This window comes from Amblyomma maculatum, chromosome 5 (genome assembly GCF_055883805.1).
Source record: "Amblyomma maculatum isolate TAMU_Amacu chromosome 5, ASM5588380v1, whole genome shotgun sequence".
In the NCBI taxonomy this organism is placed as follows: Eukaryota; Metazoa; Arthropoda; class Arachnida; order Ixodida; family Ixodidae; genus Amblyomma; species Amblyomma maculatum.
The window spans coordinates 90,414,863-90,436,735 of NC_139348.1; the positions used below are offsets into that span (position 1 = coordinate 90,414,863).

The window sequence follows — 21,873 nt, forward strand, 5'->3', positions numbered from 1 at the left end:
TATCTTTTCTTTTTTCCCAGATATTTCATGGTGTTGCATTTTAACCTACACATTTTTATAGCATATACGGCTTTCTTTGTAAAACAGTTTATTTACTATAACTGATCAACCGGTTTCGTTTTACAGAAGTTGAAGAATGACGTGTGCGATAATTTCTACTATCGCGGCAAGAGTTGGAGCTGGCGATTTCGATTTGCAGTTTTTCCGGATGTCCCCTAATTTGTCATCAATAAAACCCCACATCATTTCTTTCAATTTCTCTAGAAATATCGCATAACATATAACGATAGTGATCTCTCTCTCTTTTTTTTTGTATTACGTAAAGGCAGCTGTTACCAAAGAGGGCTGAGGACGAGTTCATGTGAAACACGCTATTTCGAAGCATTCCACCTAAAGAAGATCCCGATACCGCGCAGGGGAATGCTTGCACCTACTGTATTAACCACGGATACTCGACATCACTGAAAATCGAACCCCGCACCTCTCGAATGCCAAACATAATAATTACTGAAGCACTTTGTGTCACAAAGCGAATTTTCCTCTGTATTCTGGTATGTATGTCAGTTTTCGTGTGACACGAGATAAAGGAGATGGCTACACAGTATGAAGGATGCACTAAACAAGGATTGAGAGGGAGACTCACTTCGCAAGCTGCGTCAACGTTTCAGCAAACCGACTTGTCTTCGTCTGGACCTAGCCGAAGACAAGTCCTATTGTTCATTGCCCTCTCATATAGTTTTCTTGTAAGAAATTTCTTATGAAAGTTAAAATTCTGCTCAAGTGAGAATTCATCCGTCCATCGGTATTGCTGTTTTCACTTTGATGGCCTTAATCTTTCTCGTGTGTATCCCTTGGGCAAATTTTAGGTTTAAACACCGCATACGTGTAGAAAAGGCACCAAAGCTTTTATCAGTTCAGTTCAGTCGTTCAGTCGTTCAGTCGTGTCCGACTCTTCGTGACCCTATGGACCATATCACGCCACGCTTTCCGGTCTCTCACTATCTTCCTAACATCACATAACTTCATCTGCAGCGCCTCGAGGATGCCATCTAACCATCGCGTTCGCTGCCTACCCCTTCTCCGGTGACCCTCAACCTTTCCCAACATCAAATCTTTCTCCAGCGACTCCTCTCTTCTCATCAGATAATCAACGTAGCTGAGCTTTAGCTTTAAAATTAGACCCTCCAATGAGCATTCAGGGTTTATGGTCGACAATATCGACTGATTTGATCTTCTGGCCGTCCAAGGAACCCTCAAGAGTCTCCGCCAGCACCACAATTCAAACGCGTCAGTTCTTCGACAAGCAGCCTTCTTCACAGTCCAACTCTCGCATCGATACATCACAACTGGAAAGACCATAGCACGAGTTATACGGATCTTGGTTGGCAGTGTAATGTCTCTGCTCTTTACTAGGCGGTCAAGGCTAGCCATGGCTCTCTTTCCCAGAAGCAGGCGTCTCCTAATTTCATGGCTGCAGTCCCCTTCCGGGGTAATCTTGGAGCCCAAGAAGAGACAATATGTCACAGCTTCCATTTCTTGTCCCTTTATGCTCCAGGACTTGATAAGGGAAGATGCCATGATCTTTGTATTTTTAATGTTCAGTTTAAGCTCAAATTTCTCACTTGTAATTTGGAAAAGCGGCTGTCTTGAAATTACACATAAAATGACTGTCCCGAAACTATCATAAAGGAAGGCAAACAGGCTTCTCCGCATCCTTTCTCATTCCATAAAACTAGTGTTTCACTAAAACAAGAAACCCTCTGAACAACTGGGAGAAAACATTAGAATTAAAAAGCAATATGAAATAGTCATTTCTACGGTCTCTAGCTAGCCGGAGGGCATCTGCGCCAGCTCCGCTTCTGTCCTAATTACCAGCTCAACAAGAAACGGATGTTTAGCGAAGCGCCCAAAGCCTCCCTCGTTGCAACACAGAACGGTTTTCGCTCTGGAAAGTAAACGTGCCGCCCACGATATTCCTTTTGCAGCTCTGCTTCTTTCTAGTGCAATCCGTGTCCTCTTTTTCCTTTTTCGTAAAGTGTTTCCCATCCGATCCCGTATTCCCTGCTTCACCGGCGGCAAACGTGCTTTCCCGGCAGCGTGGCGAGAAGGAAAGCACTGTTTACCGATTGGTCCGGCACCGTTGCCAGGCAACGAGGTTTGGCGCGAAACGCGCCGCATTTTGATTGGCTCGAAGCGGCGACACTAGCGCTGGCCGCCGGGATCTCTCGGCGTCTGCCACGCTCGCTTGAGGCCGTTTCCCCCGGCGTCGTCTGCTCTGGCGGAATATCGTCTGCTGCGGGAGAGTGCTCCTCGCGCGTCCTACCTGTGTGTGCCGGCGTTGTTGCTTAACGGCTGAGGGTGACGGCGCTACTCCCGAAGCACGTGGCTATCGCCAAGGTAAGACTGTTTCTTCCCGAAGCGAATTCCGATCAGTACCGTGCTATATTTTTCACTGAAGTCGATGCCCGTGGGTTCTTGGGGTATTTGCTTTATTTTCCGCAGGTATTTCGCATTTCAGTTCAGTACCTTATGCACGTTACTTCTAAACATATTTTAATTTCGTTTCATTCCCATGTTATTATGGTCACTATTACTTGGTTTTTCTGACAGGAGATCGCCCGATACAGTCGTATTTGACATTTGGTCGATATCAACATTTGTGGGGCGATTTGAATAGATGTGAAAGGTCCATTTAAGGAGGTGAGCATTTGTCTTCAGTGCAGTGAACACGTTTTTTTTTTTTATAATTGTTTAGTGTTCATATCCCCGTGTACTCAAAGGCTCCTAGGAACTTTCAGCGTTTCTAGAGTACTTCACACACTTCTTCATAATATCACCGCAAAAGCGAAGATGCTTACATTGTCTTCTTCCGTGCACTGATGGCCACAAAGTTTGCTTCTAATTTTTTTCTTCGTCTGCCCAGTTATGATTTAGTACTGAATATTAGTCCCTGGCACACGCCAGAGGGATATACCGGAACTGATCGCCACTCAGTTTCGTCCGTGCCTTTTGCGCCGGCTGCAGCATTAGTAATTTTGTTGGTTATTACTGCATTCATAAAGTAGTCTGCTTTTCTCTTGTCTGTTAACGCTCACGAATGCCGCACAATTCCATTCTCCTGAACCGCTGTTATAGGCCAGAGGCATTCTCTGCCACTTTCCCGTCGCATATTGCGGTAAGTTCTTAGACGTTTTTTTTTTTTTTTCTATCGGTTGCCACTGTAAAAGCGTTATCGATACAGTGAGGCTTGTGTTTACATATTTTTACTTCTTCATGAACTCAGCGTCAGATCACTTTTATACAGTTTCGTGCTTGCCTGAGATCCCCATTTTCAAAGCGCTAAATCGTTATCAATGCTTTAAATGAACTTTCCAAAGCTTTCGCGATATAAATTGTAACTGGGGATTGATTAGTGTTTATTTTTGCAGCCTCTTAGTTTCCGCACGGAGCAATGAAATGTCTTTTAGTGACCCTTCTAACTGGACGCCAGCCTTTCGATTCTAGGATCAGCATGGTGTCCGGTTTTTATTTCTTATCTTGGTTATACAATAGTAGCGTAACACAGATCAGCGAGACATAGGTGAAATTAAAGCCAGCCATATTCAGAGTTAGTCAGAATCTGATCCACGCGCGTGCGTATAAGGCCATTTATGGAAGCATGTTTTGGAAATAGCTCACGAATCCCGTGTGTTTTACCACAGAGATATGCAAAGCTCTAAGGCAAGACATTTATAAGAAACGTTGCCGAGCAACAGGGGCTAGTTTGAACGGGAATGACAACCTTCCGCATGCATGCAGTTCCCACATTTGTTTGTGTGCGAACGGTGACTAGCAGTGTGTTTTTCTATCATTTACGAATTTCCTTGCTCATAAACATACCTTATTGCACCCAAACTTTTATATGGATCGTCTTTTAACTAGTATCCCCCAAAGCATCGCTAAGGACAGCCTCGAACGTATCCGACGCCCATCTGAAGTGCACCGTTCGAGCACTCTAGGAAACCGTAAAGTCCTAACCCCCTTTTCTTCGTTTCTGTGGTTGACAATCACGTTGTGTGACCCTCTATTGCATGAGGCCCTTTCTAGAGCCAGATCAAATCACCGTGACATATCGGGCATCAACAACGCGAAAGGCTGACTTTAATTTTTCTACAACAAGGCGTGCTTTCCAGTCCCGTTGCAGGCACTGATGCTTTATTAGCTCTTAATTTTGCCACCAGGCCGTGTCCGAGAGAGCTTCCAGTCCATGCAGGAACATTTTTCGTCTGTTTGATTCTTTGGTGCATCTCGTACAAATCTGCCAGTGACTGCGTTACGTCAACTGTTCTCTTCTGCATTGTGCGCGTGTTGTGCTTTATGTACTTGGCGGCTACAATCAGTTCCAAGATAGCAACAAATGACACAGCAGCGGGAAACACTGCTTCATATTTTTGTATATCCACAGCAAAGTCTTCCAGGTAACGCTCGCATGTTTATGTTCTTTTTTTAAAGGCGATATTCTGGCTTTTACGTATTGCAAAATACCAAAGAATGTCTCAAGAATCTCTTTGCATTGAGGTTTTTATCTTATTCTCTCATTCCCGACCAAAAAAAAATTTCGCCTGCCCTTTAATAACATTTGTGCTCAATATCAGCTGACAATAAATTCTCGTTTCCAAATATCTTTGTAAATGGGTCCTAAACCAAAAGCTCAGATTTGCGCACGAAACATCAGTCAGAACAATTTTTCACAAAAATATACTTTTGGCATCTGCGCACTTTGCGTCTGCCGGTCTATCTTTTTGCGTGCTTAGGCACGCGAGCGAAAAATTCTAATTTATCTCTGTTGCAATCTTTTCGTGGCTTTATATGCTTCACCTAGAAGAAACGTTATCTACAGTTCTGTTTTCTGTCTTGAAGAAGACATATAGATAAGTGTTGCTCAGCGCAAACACCGAATAGAAACATCGCCAGCGGATAATCATTCCCACAGGCGGAGAGCGGGAAAGAAACAAGAAGCTAAAGGTGGCGTCCTAGTCGGCGAAGATTTACGATCGCACCTTGAGCGCATACCTGGACAAAAGCCCCGGCTTCCATCCTCCCGCCCGTCCCTCCTACGTAGCATCCCCCAATGATGGCTGTCGCTTTTCCGTGCGCTTATTTTCTTCCGCTCTGGCGGCGAAGAGAAAGAAAGCAGCCGCACGCGTGCTTTGTCCCGCGGCCTGCAATTTTTCTTCCTTTAAAACCGCGTCTTCTCCCCTTCTACAATCTCTCCGCCTCGGCCTATCCAAATTCGACGCTCAACGCGCACACAATTCCGCCCTCTCTCGAAAACGTGCCTCGAATACATAAATTTCGGCCAGGAGTCACGAAGTTACCACGTAACCGCGTTGTCGCGTACGCGGGCTTCTTGCTTCATTTCCTCCTCTTTGTTTGCCTTTCCCTTACGGTCTCTATTTTTACAGTGCATGCGCGTGATATTTTCGTTTTGTCGCTTATTGCGTGCTTAACCGCCATGCAACGCAGCGCACGAGACCTGGCCACGAGCTCGGCGTGTAGCGTTCCTGCCTGAATGTTTCCTTCATTTCTTGTTTTTCTTTTTTTTTTCATTCCATTTCGCGCTGCTCTAGCTCGCCTCCTTAACCCTTTTAAGATTCTCGAAGGCACGTCCTCCAAACGGGGTCTTGGGGTAGCGGGATCATCTGCTACCTACCGTCGTCGTCTGGTACGATGATCGTCTGCTCCCGTGCCCCGCGCGGAATTTCTCCCCTATCGGGCACCGCGTGCCTTAAAAATGCTCGCCTCCTCTCCGCTATGCATGCGAGCGAGAAAGAAATGAATCGAGAAAGTAGAAGAAAGGAAGCAAGAAATAAATTCACTTTAGGAAGCACAAGTTCAGAGGAGCCTCTTTCTAATCCCGCCAGCTAGGGGGAGCAGACGGCGCCTGGATATGCGATTATGAGCAGACCTCGGCGTACCCCTGGTGTCTAGCTGCTAGGCTAAGGGCTGCGTGCGCCTCTAAAAAAAAAGTGATTCTATTTGGTCGCTTTCAGTTCTCGTAGGGGTTGGAGGTAGGTTTCCTTGCTTCGTTCTGTTTCCTTTCTCAGCCATCGGTGTCATTAAAAGTAACAACTTGCACTGATTAGCTATCGACTGAAGATAGTTTTTTTATTAGCCGTGCCTTTGCTTCCGCACGATTATTCTCATTTTTTAACGTGCCTGCTGTTATGCTTTCAGAGGAAAGCTCTTTGCTAGAGCTCTTCTATTAAACCTAATATTTTTCTTTGGCAGTCGATGTTGCCGTGAAACATTTATGCACGCCCCTCAGCTCAAGACGCTTTCACATATCCTAAAAAAACACGAATGCGCACGCATGCGTCCATACGCGTGCATGCTTCCGAGTGTCTTTCTAAAATCTTTATTATTAATTTTAACGAACTATCAGTTTTCCTGCTAGCGTGACACGCGCGCTGCGAAATTGTCCTGCTCATGTTTCCTGGCTAGCACTACAACTTTATAAACTTCTGCAGAGGATATTTAGCCAGAGTTAGGTTTCATTATAATGCCACTAAGTAGGTTTCATTTCGTTTTGTTTATGGGATCGAACGTTCCAAAGCGACTATGTCGTGGAGGGCTTCGGAAATTTCGACCACCTGGAGATCTTTAACGCGCAACGACATCGCACAGCATGTGGGCGTTTTTGTGCCGGTGGCGTTATCACACAGTATCCCACCGTCAACAGGGTTGTGCCAAGGAGTTGGTTGCGTAGCGCTTGTCACCCGTTTCGTGAACGCGGGCTGTCAGCTCCCTGGGCGGTAGCGATGAATCCGAGTCGGCGCTGGTGAGATGAAGAAAAAGGCTTTATACACTATTTACAGGCATTTACACAACGAGATCGGCTCTGGGGCCGAAAGCTAACATAGCCATACGCGACTGTTCTCGCGCAGCGACCGCCGGGGAGATTCCGCCGCGTCCGCACTGTCAGGGGACGAACTGCTCCCGATGGACGCTCGTGATGAACTCACTCTCGGAGTTTCGAACGGAAGCACTTGAGGCTCCGTAAACCGAGAAATCGTTGACGCTCAATGGTCCAATCCGACGGCAGCACTTTCGCATGGCCAATGGGAGAGCTTGCTGCGCCCTTGCTTCAAGTATGCCGCGGGGCGAGAAGGGGTCCGCCGCCAGGGCCACGGCGCCGAGCTGTCTGGATGCTCAGCTCATGTTCAAACACGTCGCTTCTCTCCCCTTGGCACGGCTCGCCTCCAGTGCACCAGTGCTTTGCAGAGCAGTATCCGGGTTTTGTGAAGGAGGCGTTCGCCGGAGAAGTTTGGCGTCCGGCTGAATTTCTGGGCGGCTTTGGCCGGGCACAACAGCGTCTAGCTTTTCACCTCCATCGAAAAGTGGCCACCACGGCCGGGAGTCAATCCTTGAGCACAGAAATCAAGCGCCCTAATCATAGCACGACCGTGGCGAGGCAATGCAACTAAATAAGGAAATAGGCCGGTATTATGACCAGTTCGATTCAGCCTGACGTTTGGCATCAGAATTTGCTCGTTTTCAACTTACGCTTATTCCCTCATAATCACGTGAAGACTGCGTGTGACGAGAATTTGAGCATAGCGCGAAAAAGCAGGAACATCGCCAAACTAATCCTCCCTCTTTACTAATCCTCGATTTCTTTACCCCCTACGATGGACAGAGGAGGAGGAGTTCCTTTGATTTACACAGAAGACAAAAGTACTACATTAAGAAATAAACGTTAATTCTCATTTTTCTTATCACATCAGTCTGTTCCCTTTATTTCTCGGCCGAGACGTTTCCCACAAAAACTCCTAATTTTTACCTCATCCAGATATCGTGTCTCAGCACAATAATGTGTATAGTTACTTATCTGATACCTGATTTTACCTCATCCAGATATCGTGTCTCAGCACAATAATGTGTATAGTTACTTATCTGATACCTGATGCATGACTGGGCAAAACTTAGGAAAGTCGAAATAACAATCAGGTTGGTCAAAGCAATTGCGATAACTAACTTTTGCGCACGATGCCGTGTCGGCGTCAAGCCAACTAGCCTCTGCACAAAATCACTGTTGACCAGTGCTGGACTTCAGCGTCGTTATTCCGAAGCAGCCGAGAAATAGTGGATGCCACGTTGTAACGTATTTTCCTTTCAGCACTGTCCGCGACTCGCTGTCGGCAAGAACGCGTAAGCCGGAAGGCCCATCCTTGTCCCATTCGATTCGCCGGACGTCTAATCTTCTTAGGGGCCATAACAGTTGGCTGAGTAGACAGCCTGGGAGAAGGTAGCGGCAGAGAACGGATTATCCCTGGATTATACGAGCACGCTTCCAAGAGCCATGCCATTCTGAACATGCGGCGAAAATCCAGCAGCCGTATCCATCACTGAGTGATGGATTAATCCTTTTAGGGCGTTGATGTTTCCTTTTCCGTAACCCTTCATGTCGCAGGTCATCTAACGTAGGATATCTTCGCTACTTTTTTTATTATTTTTGTATGTGTGCTAGTTTGTATAAGCGTGTGCGTGCTACTTTGCTTAGCCCGCTGTGTATGCGTGTCCTCTTCGAATGTTTTGTTCCTCGCCATAATCAAACACTTTTTTCTTCTTATGACGAAACATCGATAAAATGGTGACATAAGGCACATAATATCACTTGCAGTGAATACGGGCATTCTTGATCATTTTGTGTATGCATACGTGTATGTGACTGCGCTGTCGTATTTGGTGAGTCGTATCACAGAGGCGGAAATAATATCACGGCTTCCGTGCGGATGTTTTTTTTTTTATTTCTCTGTCAAATAAGAGTCGTCTTTGATCCTAAGGTTATATATCCCAAGTCGCAGGAACTATCGAAACAAGATCGGTGTGAACGAGAGTGCGTGGACCTGGCTCTAGCAACGGCAGGAGTTCCATGGCGTCTCGCCTCGATTTACGTATTTCGCAAGGCTCCTTTCACGTCCAGGCAAGCCCTACCGGTGTCGCAACAGTAGGAGAAAGCTTACTGTGAAATTCTCTCGCTCCAAACGCTGTTTTCGTCTGTGCCTTTGGCAGCCTTTTCGCGAAGGCAAGATTGTATCTGGTCCCGCGCTGTATCCCGAGCAGATGTTGTTGTCGCGGTTGTTTCAGAACTACTATCTCGAGACAGGTGTCTGTCGCATTCTCGCGTGGGGACACATTTCGTCCTGTGAAAAAGATATCGGCTTCAATTTCAACCACCCAATACTTCCCAATCCTTCCGCAACAAGGCGGAAATAAAATAGTAAGAACGAATCAGGAGATCAACCTGAAGAAAGTGCGTGCTGAAACAGCGCTGGAATCGGAAAGTGGGGAGTCTGGATAAGCATGGAGGAAGTAAGCGAGGGAGGGCTTTAACGGCAGGCAGCGTCTGGGACCACACCCTCGGCGTCGGAGTAAATGGAGCTTGCGGATGGAAGACGGCGGCGACGGGAAGAAAAGGAAAGAACAGCCACGCGATAGAAGTGATGCGAATAACGACGCTTTCCACGTGTATCGTAAGGGCTGACGGGAGGGTGTCGGTGTTGTTGTCATGGCGACGACGTAACGCGCTGCTCGACCACGCGGCGACGGCCATAAAGGGGGGTATGCGCTAGGAATGGCGCTGTGCTCCTATTTCTCAGGGGACCGATGCTATTATACGGCGCCCGATGGAGGTGGAGGGGCAACCACCGCAAGCAGCAGCGAAGAGGCGCGCTGCGACGGAGCAGAGTCTGGGGAAGGGGCGGCTGAGAAATGTGGAAGCAAAACAGGGCCGATATAGAAAGAAGAGCTCGCGTAGGGTTGGGCAGGTGGCAGGGAAGAGCTTGAGAAAGGGGAGACGGGAAAACCCGAGACGGGAACAGGAGAAAATGCTCGACAGCGCATCCTGCGGACAAGACGCCGAGAGGGCACATGTGGAAACGGGCATGAAAACAAGGTTTTGGCGAGAGGGGGGGGGGGGGTGGGGGAGGAAACTGGAGTCAGAGCGAGGAGTGAGAGAGAGACTGTAGAGGATATATATGGGTAAACGAGAGCAGAAACAAAACCAAGTAAAGCGAATGAGGGAGAGAACGTCCGAAAGTGGCTGGGTTAGAAAGAAGGCTGAGGGTGAAGGATGGCAAATAGGGATAAAAAAAAAATGGGACTAGAGACGTGGAGGAGAGGAAAACTGTGAACTGTGTGGCGTCGTCCTCTCACACGTGATTGTGGCGGTCTCCGCCGAAATTGGAAACCGCGTCTCTGGCTATTACGGCAGAGTACACGCTGAAACGAACGCTCGCTTTAGCGTGCACATTCGCCATCCTTTCCGCTCGTTCGCATCCCTCCTTCCCACTAACGCTAGAGCAGCCGTCGCCTCCTCTCGTCGAGGACCCTCGCTACGCGGTGAAATTGTTTTTCACGTGTCGGAGAGGCGGTGCGGATAACCTGCTGCATTTTCAGTGTGCGCGATGACTTTCTCTCCTTCTCACAGCCCTTTTCTATTTCTCCCACTTTCGAAGTTTTAGCGCGTTAGAGCACGCATTCGGCAATTTCGTCGATCTGTGTTTTGTCCAGTATTTGCGGGCGGTCGTTGGAAGGCTGTTGAACTCTCATTCACCGACTTCTTCGCTGCCTGCCCAGTCCTTGACATCTGACGTGTAGTGGTATATTCGGGCAGTAATTGAGGCTAAGAAGAACAGAAGCAAAAGACTGCGTTGCCTCGGCTAGAACAGGTTTCTGAGCCGCGGCCTCGAGAACAGATCAGCATCGCAGACCGCTGCACTATGCGCACGGCGTCATCACCTAAGCCGGCTACGTCACGTGACACTCTCTCATTTGTACATTGCATGTCGCCTACATGAAGTTCCAAAATACACGGATCCAGAATATACCGACATCACACTGCGCTTAAAATTGACGGTTCAAAATTTTTATGCTGTGCAGTCAAAAGCGCCCCGCCGGGGTGGTGCAGTGGTAAGACACCCGACTACTGTGCCGGAGTTCCCGGGATCGAATCCCGGCCTCGGCGGCTGCGTTTCGATGGAGGCGAAACGAAGTGGCGTTCGTGTGCTGTGCGATGTCAGCGCACGGTAAAGATCCCCAGGTGGTCGAAATTACTCCGTAGCCCTCCACTACGGCCCCCCTTTCTCTCTATCCACTTTCACTCCCACCTTCTTCCCTTCCCTTACGGCGCGGTTCAGGTGTCCACAGAGCAAGTGTGACAGATACTGCGCCTTTCCCTTCCTATGAACCAACCAACCAACCAACCAGTCAAAAGGGTATATAATAATAATAATTGGTTCACAGGAATGGAAAGGCGGAGTATCTATCCCACGCGCTGAGGACACCTGAACCGCGCCATAAGAGAAGGGGGAAGGAGGTGGAAGTGGAAAGATCGAAGAGTCTGACACGACTGAACGACTGAACTGAACTGAGTGGAGGGCTACGGAGTAATTTCGACCACCTGGGGATCTTTAGCGTGCGCTGACGTCACACGGACGCCACTTCGTTTCGTCTCCATTGAAACGCAGTCGCCGCGGTCGGGATCAAACCCGAAAAATTTTTTCGAACAAAGGGAATACGCAGTATAAGTCGTACGTTTTCGTGGACGCCTTAAACGTGCTAAGGGAGAAGGGAGGAAGTGAAAGAAGGGAGAGGGAAAGAGGTGCCGTAGTGGAGGGCTTCGGAATAATTTTGGCCATCTGGGTATGAAATATGCACTGACATCGCACGGCACGCGGACGCCTCTCCGTTGCGCCTTCATCGCAGCACGGATGCTGCGGTCAGGTTCGGCACAGTAGCCGAGCGCCCTAACCATTGAGCCATAGATGGTTGGTTGGTTGGTTGGTTCATAGGAAGGGAAAGGCGCAGTATCTGTCACACTTGCTCTGTGGACACCTGAACCGCGCCGTAAGGAAAGGGATGAAGGTGGGAGTGAAAGTGGATAGAGAGAAAGGGGGGCCGTAGTGGAGGGCTACGGAGTAATTTCGACCACCTGGGGATCTTTAACGTGCGCTGACATCGCACAGCACACGGACGCCACTTCGTTTCGCCTCCATCGAAACGCAGCCGCCGAGGCCATAGATGGAGTTATCGCACTGTTTCTAGTCAGCGATCTCAATGATCTTTGTCGGAAGCCTGCTTTACTTTGAAAACCGAAGCGGAACCGAAACCGAAATGAAGCCCGACATGCTATTGCACCTAATTCGTATTTGGCCTAAAGACACTAATTGTCCCGCTCTTTTTTTTATATATATATACATTGACTGTGCAGCAGCTTTCCGAATCCCCGCGTTCTGTCAGCGCTCGCACACACCGCCAGCTACTCAGTTCGAGCACTCTGGGACATAAAACGAAATCCTAAAGCCTTGCAAAAATCAGAGATAGAAATGCCTGAGCTGTATTCGAAGCCGGCTTGATGTCACTGGCAGCTTTGCTAAGGAGGGGCGGCAGTCTTTCTGCGGGATACATCTGCACTCGATGTCTTTATGGGCTGAGCTTTGTCATTGAGTGGAGTGTTACTATGTATGAGTTACCAACACCACGACTAAACTAACACGACACGTTACCGCAACCTCTTCCGCGATTGTCCGTGCGTCCATGTCTCACTATACACACCCAATAAAAAGAGGAACGTTGTTATCATAAAACCGCCAGTTCATTTTCGTGTATAGGTGATCAAATCGTTTCATGTTAGCTTTATTTGAATCCTAGCATTGGGCACAGAGGGCGAGAAGTAAATCAGGCAGGAAAAACAGAGGCGTCATACGCCACCTACCAATAAAATTGTTCCGCTACACAGTCAATCATAACTGCTTCTGATAACTCACTCTTTTGAGTATATATTTCCATATTTGTCTGGAGTAATTTGCATAGGCGATTGTCAGAGTGCTATCCTTAGCCCTAGCAAAACTTATACAGTGAGTGCTTCTCGCTAGTGGGCCTTTTGCCCTTTTGCTCCCTTTCGTCCTCATTTATGTCGCTTCATCCCTTTTTCCCCAGGGCAGGGTAGCAAACTGGTTTCTTTTACCTGTTGATATTTGCGCCTTTCCTTCTTCTCTTCCTCCTCCTCCTTGATCGCACGCTTTCAACACAGTACTGTCGCAAGGTTTCACTAAAGCCCCTTTCACTCCTGTGGCGCCCCACAAGAGGAGCTTCAAGTGACGTCACATCTATGGGATCCCGTTACCAGTGATTCAGTGGTGAGACCGAATATTATCAGGCTCACGTGGCAGCTCTGCTTTTTAAACAAAAGAAAATGTGTCTACTGAAGACCAATCGATGAATTAGAGTAGGGATTGGTACCTAAACCAGCTGTGGCTATCACTTCGTTTCTCATAGAACGGGTGCTGAGCAATGCTGTTTTTAGAGAGTTAGCGGTTTCTTGCTCATTCCGCACCTCTCGAAAGGCCCCCCTTTAACCCTTTCCTTTGTCGGCTCCGGATGCCTAATTCCCGCAGAGTTCTAGATTACGTCCGCCAATGCATATAATGCGCGGATTTCGTTTGAGACAAATCAGTTTTCTCACGCGAGGAACCCTCGGGAAAGAGGCGAGCAACGAACTCGAAACAAAACATATTTCACGTGTTCTGGCTGGGCGTTGTGGGAGCGATAAAAACGCCAGCATCCTAATTTATGTACTCGACGTTAACGCGAGGTTAATTAGTGCCGATGTTACCTCGACCCCGCAACGCACACCCAACGTAACCACGGCGACGACAAAGCGGTGCAATAATCTGAAAAGCTTCGACGATACTGTGTACAAGTAAGATTTAGCCAGTTTATCGGCAAGAAGACCTGGAAAATGCACCTTTCCGATTCCATCTCTGGGTTTATTTTTTCTTTATTTGTTTTTTTTTTCAGAGGAGCAACCTACGTACGCGTACCTGATTTCTCTTGCATGAAATTAATGCGTAAACGTCAAAACCTCGTTTTAGTTAGGCTGGACGTGAGCCTGAGAGTAGTCTGGGCGCAGGCATGTATGGCAATGTACACGAGCTTATCTCCAGGTATTGCTTATGCATAAAAGTATAACGCATTCATTTTGCTAATGGCGTTTTGAATAAATTATCGCAGTTGCGTTGGAAGCAAGTATTTTTCTCCCGGAAGAGGCCTGGCAGAAATGCAGCGAACTGCCCCGGCTGGGAAGCTGCCCGTGTTGTCGTAACACTCGGTGTCTATTCTTCTGTTTTAGTTTTTGTTTCTATTTAGACATATTCGTTCGTGTTAATATGGTTCAGTCTGAAACGGCAGATGTCGAAGCAAATTTTCTATAACGCCGTAGAATTGGTAGCATGTCTCACACCACCTTTCGCAACGTCTGTGTTAAGACGCTATTGATCCTATGTTTTTATGCATTCTTTTTATACATTTTCCTACATTTGTGCCGGCTCACAACTTCACCTCCCTGAACACCGAGTGACAGACCAAAGGATATCACTTCAACGTCTCCTCAGTTGCGATTACATTTTATTTTCTTGTAGAATAGTGCTGTTTACAGTCAGATATTCAACATAACTACAAGTGGAGCCAAGGTACACGACGCAGTACTTGCAAGTTATGAATGAGGTTTGGTTGGTTGGTTGGTTGGTTCATAGGAAGGGAAAGGCGCAGTATCTGTCACACTTGCTCTGTGGACACCTGAACCGCGCCGTAAGGGAAGGGATGAGGGTGGGAGTGAAAGGGGATAGAGAGAAAGAGGAGCCGTAGTGGAGGGCTACGGAGTAATTTCGACCACCTGGGGATCTTTAACGTGCGCTGACATCGCACAGCACACGGACGCCACTTCGTTTCGCCTCCATCGAAACGCAGCCGCCGTGGTCGGGATCGAACCCGGGAACTCCGGCACAGTAGTCGGGCGTCTTACCACTGCACCACCCCGGCGGGGCGAATGAGGTTTACCTGCATGCGTTTCTAGTATTGTTGCGCTTGCCATTCCACCATATACTTACTTTTTAAAATCTGATGTTCTTATCCTTTCAGTCTTTTTACAACGCTAACCTGATCATTACATAGATTTTGCCTCAAGATTTGCTGCGACACATTGTTAGTGAGAACATTTCTGCCTATTCAATTGGCCAATTTCATATTCACCTATACTTGTAAACTAATCTATTTTGTCAGGTGTTACGTAAATATCAAGCGAGCAGATTTGGCACTTGCCTGTTTGTGTCTTCAAAGTTAAAAAGCACCCCATGAGGAGTCTAACTGCCCACAGCTGGCCTTCATCACAAAAGGAACGTCACTACTTTTTATTTCAGTGGTAGATAAATGTTCAACATACTGTATGCTATATACGTCACTTATAGATCAACTGAACTCTATTTGATAGAAATTTCCCAGCTGTATAGGGCAACTTAATATTTAACATACCCCGATTCTTGGTTTTTCGACTAATCTAGAATAAGAAAACCTTTCTCAGTCTAAATAACATTCCAAACATACGGAGAGCCGGAACAAGAAGGCTTTTGTGTGCCACATTTCTACTATCCGAATGATGGTGAAAATGCAGTGAATTTAGCTTAGCTCAACTCAGCGTTTAACATCAATCAATGAAAGCAAAAAAAAAAAAAGCATATAAAGTGTAATACCGAAACATCGCGCCCTTTTTTTTGTGTGTGTGTTAGTCTCGTCTCGTGTGAGAATTCTTATTTCTCCCTCTTAATTGCGGCATACTCCTGAAAATGTTCCCTACTGACTGGAGAAGGAATAAATGCGGCATGGCAATAGGATGTCGCGCATGCTTATTTGCGTGGTATTCACTCACCAACGACTGGCATTCAACATTGAGGGACGTCATTAGCAGCTGAGAGCTAGAACGCAGTTTCAGTAATACCCTAACAATTTCACTTCTTAGATAACGGTAACATCGACAAAGATGGATGACCATCGCGCTCTAGTAATCAGCATCATCAATGTCGGCTTCGGTAGGCACGCAGAAGAAACAAAAACGCGTACTAGTGACCTTTCCCAGTTAAACCAAACTACACAACCACGCCAAAAACAAGGCAAAATATTCCGAAGTTCTGTTGTAAACATCAGATTTTTCTACAGTTCTATAGCTGTTTTGTTTTAGTAGATTTCTGCTGTCTGAAGTTCTGTAGTACTTTTCTTTTATAACTTCAGACAATTCTAATGTTACTACAGAAGGTTCTGTTGTGACAAGTTTCTTGTTAAGAACCGCACGAAATTCTGTCGTAAAAACAAAACGTTTTCTCCAGTTTTCTTTCAACTGGGTTATTTTGTCCTGCCTTAAAACCTCGAAGTCCACCCTGCTCCAGATAATATCCAGGTGTAACCTTCCCACCTGAGCCTGAATCCTCTCTTGCTGCATTTTTGCGTGCCTTGTCTGAGAACAGTCTCTGAAACCATAACTAGCAATTCGTTACCTAACTCCCACATTTAATATCCTTGCAGTGTCCTTTCTTTATCTGCATTTTAACTGAATTATAATCGACTCACGTTTCTTCCCAAACTCCCTTTTCCCTCTTCCTGCTCTTTCATATGTTACCTGTATCATTTTCCCTTCGTGACACATCTCTGGTGGCATCATTTTATTTCATGTTTCCCCCTTATAGCTTCCGTTACATGAGTGCGTGTCGCCACCATGAGAGCTGCTATTCAAGCCATAGACAATAAATGGACACATAATATGTTTGATTTTGTTCATGGGATTTACGTCCCAAAGCAACGAAGGCTATAAAAGAAGTCGTAGTGGAGGACTGCGGACTAATTTCTACTACCTGGAGATATTTAACGCGCACTGACGTCGCACAGCACACGGACGCGTTTTCGTTTCGCCTCACTCGAAAAGCGGCCGCCGAGGCCGGAATTCGATCCCGCGTCCTTAGGCACGTAGTCGAGCGCCCTAACCACTGAGCCACAAAAACATCACCTATGTCCATTCTTTTTCTCACTTTCAAACAGAGCGTCATTAACAATCGTTTTTTTCCGCCACCGTATACGCATTTTCTCTTCTCTCCTCTTTAGGCCTTTTACTTCTGTTTGGTAAGTGGATCTCTGGGAACTTGTTTTTCTTTGCATGACAGCCGGACGCTGTGAGACAGGTAGGAATGCTCGCAAACGCGCTTTCTTAATTGCAGTGGTGCACTGCAGATGTGAAACGTGCACCAATATTTCACTCGCTGCGTTCACTTCTTCAGTTTCGAGCAATCTCTAGACTCTCCTGACAGAAGGTAACTCGCCTACGTGAGGCACAGCTGGGGGCAGGGGGAGGGTACGAATAAGTCTCATAGTGATCTAACAAGGTCGCTCGACCTCGTTATATTGTGCTGCCACCATCAACGTCCTGAGAGGCTGTGGCCGTTATAAGTTATCCCCACGTAGCAGTCAGAATTCCCTGCTGTCTTAGCGCAAGGACCTTCAGCGTCGCATCCATCACACATTCGTTCGCAAGGACTCCTTCCGGTTCCGAAGGGCATAGCCTATAGGAACAATAGAGCTCCTTACTTGCACGTGTCTGCACTTGCACCGCTTGCATTCTCTTCAGGTAGTTCCCTACAGAGCCTAATGTTGGGACAATCACTCTTCGAGTTTACCTTCCTGTTTACTGTCTTACGGTTTTAACTCACTTCAGTTTCTTCCTCAGTTCCGAGCCGCTGGTGTCCCTCGATTTTATGCTGACGTCGCATATTCGCTTACCAGCGTGTCCAAAGAGGCGTACCGGTATTATTTATGTCAGGGGTCTAAGCAATGCTCCTAAAGAAATTCACTTCTAAATACCACCACAATCCGGAGCAAGCGTGTATTCACCTGTATCTATCTGACTTTTCGAGAAGGCAGTGCATACCTGTGAAAACCTGTTAACTGTCACACCACCAGAAATGCTAAAATAATCGTTTTGTAAGCTCGTAACTGTTCTGCGAGTTGCTCTATTAACTCTATATTTCTACATGTCCGTTTTCCAATCCACATTTAAGGTAACCTAATCCACCAAAGTCCTATGCATGACCCATTACCTTATGTGCTCGTATCTGGTGTCAGTCCGATAGTCCACACTCTTCTTGAGTTAATGCCCACGTGGCAGAAAGGGAGTGTAGGGCGGGTGACTCTACGGGGTCAACGCGTCCATATCAGCTTTCTTGGTAAGCCCCGGTGGCATCTGTCGGCTTTTACGAGCAGCCCAGGCAGGAAGAGGCACTATTCGATGCGTTTTACTTTCGATGGCCGCCAGGAGGCATCCATTCTTTTTACTCACAACCAGAAATGACGGCTTCCCAGCTTGGCTATATATGCCAGAGTAGCGGGCTGGAGGCAGCAGCGAGAAGAGGGTCGGAGGTGTGGTATAGAGGCGCGTTTATCAGAGTTTGCTTTCCATTAGAGGCAACGCGCTAAACTAAGCCGGTGATCAAGCACGCTTACCTCTCGGACACGACGCGTTCCCGGCCTGCGTTCCCTGTTTGCCCCGTTTCAGAAAGCCTAATGGACAACGCTCGCTGCCCGCCTCCCATCCGGACGGTGTAAACACCGGCCACCCTGTTCTATACAGCTCTTTCATGTTTCGTCTTTAAGTTACTTTTTTTTTTTTTTTGCTTTTTGCTTTTTGGACCTTCTCGAGCTGACGGCACTTCCACTATGGGTTAAGGACTATACAATGTCGCCGTCGTAGTAGGTCCGGTGTTCCACCTCTTGGCCAGCGAGGATGCCGTAAAGCGAGCGTGGGAGTGGGCGCTTTCGAAAATGCGTCGCATGTGGTCCCGTAATCAAGCTGGCCATAGAAGAGAGGATCAAGAAGCGCCCAGTGCAGATGCAGCTGCCTTTACATAGTTTGGGGAGTGGTGGTAAGGCGGAGGACCTGGCAAGGTCGTGTTTCTCTTCTTTCTTTTTTTCATCAACCTACTTTAAGGCAAGGCGTTATTCACTTCCCTAACTTTGTCCCTTCAGCACAATTTTAAGCTTCTGTATGGGCACGATTGTTAGAGCGATTGTGCAAGTTCGATGTCCAAAAAGGGCTGAGACATTGCCTTAAGGAACGTATCTCTGACCTGTCTGTGTTCTCTGCTTAACTTTAATTCACAGATCAATTAAAGATTATTGAATTGTTCATTGCTACCTAAAATATGCATCTACTTATAATTCCTTATGTAAACGATTATTACACTACTTGTTTTTACTTTGTCAACATCGCAAATAGAAAGAAGAGATCAGAATTTTCTGTTGCGTGGCTGCCTTATTTGACTGTTGACTTCTTTCTTTTTATCATTGACAGATGTTAAAGTTATAATGCGTGGAATAGAAAATAGGGTTAATAGTGTGAGGAGTACGACATGTTTACTACCTCAGCACACACAAAAAAAAGAAAGGTGGTACCAGCTAGGCACACACGGCAGATGTGTCGCAGGCAATGTGCGCAGTACTCAATTCTTCCTCGCCTCATCTCGGCCTCGGGTTTTAACCCAATCATGCCGTTCAGAATGACTGTTCCTCCGTCCAGTCCGCATTATTCAAAGTCTTGGATATGTCGTTCATATGGTTATGAAATACGAACATCAGTTTCTGCGCGCCGGGTCGGTACAGCCCTGTTTTTCAACCGAATCTCTGTTCTTCAGAAGCACGACTCTGTTTTTCAGACTTAGCTCTGCCTAAACGTTACTTTTTCCGTGGAAAGGTTAGTAAACCCCTGGATTCCATCGACTCGAATAATTCACGTTAGACAACCTGCAGAAAAGAAGCAAGCGCTTGACATCCACGCTATATGCAACAGCAAATCCAGATAATGCATTAGACTCTTTGTTACCAATGCTGAAAAGAAAACGTGAAGCAACAGCCGTATAATACAACACGACAGCAACTTCCCCGGCTGACAAGTATTGCATACGTAGTTTCCTTCGCCCTTCTGCTGTTCTTTGCCACTCAGCGTCAGCTTTGCCGAGAAATCACGGCCCACCCAAGGGGCTCTGATCGGGAGTAATTGCTTGCCTAAGACCCGACTGTGCCCTCAGATTGGGTTTCGCTATCTTCGCCGTACCACTGGACGCCTTGTCCGGACAAGAAAGCCGTGAGCGACAGAAACTCTCGTTTGTTCGGACCCCTCTTATCGGGCGCTCCACTGTTTGCGTGGCGGAATACTCGTTAATCAGAGGCACTAAAGGGTGCGCGCAGCGCTCCCCGGTCCCGCTGGCATGGTCCCCGTCGCCCTAGTCAAGTCACGTTAGCAGAGGTAATAGCAAACACAACAACGAAGATTTCAGCAGTTCTGAATATGTTACTTTCGAAGTCCATCATTCTTATCCATGTCAGTGAACCCGCATTCCAAAGGCGTTAAAACTGGTGAGTCGAGAAGGCCGCCCAACCGTTTCCGATAGGTCTTCAGGACTAAGGAAGCAAACTGGGCGATCGCAACTAGACACGCGACACCTGCTACACACAGACGTCACGCTACCGACTTCAGTGGATTCATTAATCTCCCAGAACCGCATTGAAGTACGAAACCACCGCAATGAGTCCAACGAAAACGGTTAGATGCGCTTTGGATTCGTCAGTTCCAATGCGACATCGTCTGCTTCCTCTTCCGTACTTCAGTAAGATATTTCGCGAGCCTTACTACAATATGGACCACATCAATGGCTGGCTACCTACCTACGTTTAGTGAAAAGGCCAGCATTCACCTACTAATTTCGTGTAAAATAACCTCTATACCGGCACATAATTTGCCCTAATAGGTCCGGGTGTGCGATGCGCCACAGAGTGTGCCATAAGAGTTATGTGGAAAAGTGTAAAACTTATTTCCCCTTTCTCTTTTACATTACTTTATCTTCGTTAGCGTCTGTTCGCACTCGTTTAGGGTAGCTAATTTGAAGTCGCCTGATTAACCCCGGGTCTTTAACTTTCGTCTGGTTCGTTTTCTCGGTTTTCTCTGCATGAGAGTTGCGTGCACTTTTATCTGCCTTTTATTCACTCGTTTATCTGTTCGTATTACTTTCAACAACCTTGCATGCTCGCTTATCTACAATACGGTCGGTTCAGCGTCAAGCGCATTGCTGTTGTCGAAAGGGAATTCGTTGCTCAGCTAACTACGATATCCCATTCTAGTTTCGCATCACGGTAGCGGATCGCGGATAACGGTAAACTAAAACTCTCTATTCTGCAGGTATTGTGCAGCAATCACTCAACTCTTTCGGGCGGCCCTCACTTGGATATGTACTTGGTAGCAATTAGTACATTCACTTTACATATAATACACGACCTCGTGTATAGAATAAAACGTCTTTCTTCTCTGCTAATGTCTACATTTCGCTTCCATCGGCACCCAGTTTGCCGTTGAGAGATACCATCGTGTACACATTACAAAAGTCGTGAAGTGTATTCGTTTCCTCCAGCTTGAGTAGAGGTGTAATAAAACCGGGATTGGTCTTGCATCTCGTGCTTTTTTTTTTTCTTTTACGTCCAGAAGTGTATCGAATGGCAGTAACAAATAGAGCTTAGCTCTGTTAAAGTGGTGCAGGACCCAGTGCTCGTCATATTGCGGGAAAGAGGAAGGGTGGGTGTGTCGACCGATATTGTGAGTGGCGGGGGAGGCTTGAAATTGAAGCGAGGATGGAAGCCGAGGGGAACGTGTCAGCCCTGCTGACACTCATGCGACGGTCCCCAGCTGACTGAGCTTGGGACCCGCCAAGAATACAGGAGTGGGTGGTGGGTCTGGAAAGGAGGTTACATCGTCGTAGGAGAGGAGAAATGTTTTGACGAAAAGTGAGGACGTGGATAGGAAGGGGAGGCCCATAGATGGGTGGACGGCGTGAAAGTTGGAGGAGAAGCGCCGTTCTTCGGAACGACGCCAGTGGTGATGCTTCAGGCTGCCATTGCTGTTGAGGTCGAAGTGCAACCAGCCGGAAGAATACACGCCTTGACGTCCCATGGCATCAGCGCTGGCCGAGA

The 21,873-nt window shown here is 47.1% G+C and overlaps 1 protein-coding gene across 1 annotated transcript in view; it reads left to right on the forward strand.

Moving 5' to 3' along the window:
* The window catches only part of sick (sickie), an 819,067-nt gene that overhangs the window by 277,446 nt on the left and 519,748 nt on the right, over positions 1–21,873 (forward strand). Inside the window, exon 7 of the mRNA XM_084603878.1 lies at positions 8,841–8,866. Within this exon, the coding sequence (XP_084460004.1) occupies positions 8,841–8,866 (26 nt within the window). The remainder of the gene's footprint in view (positions 1–8,840; positions 8,867–21,873) is intronic.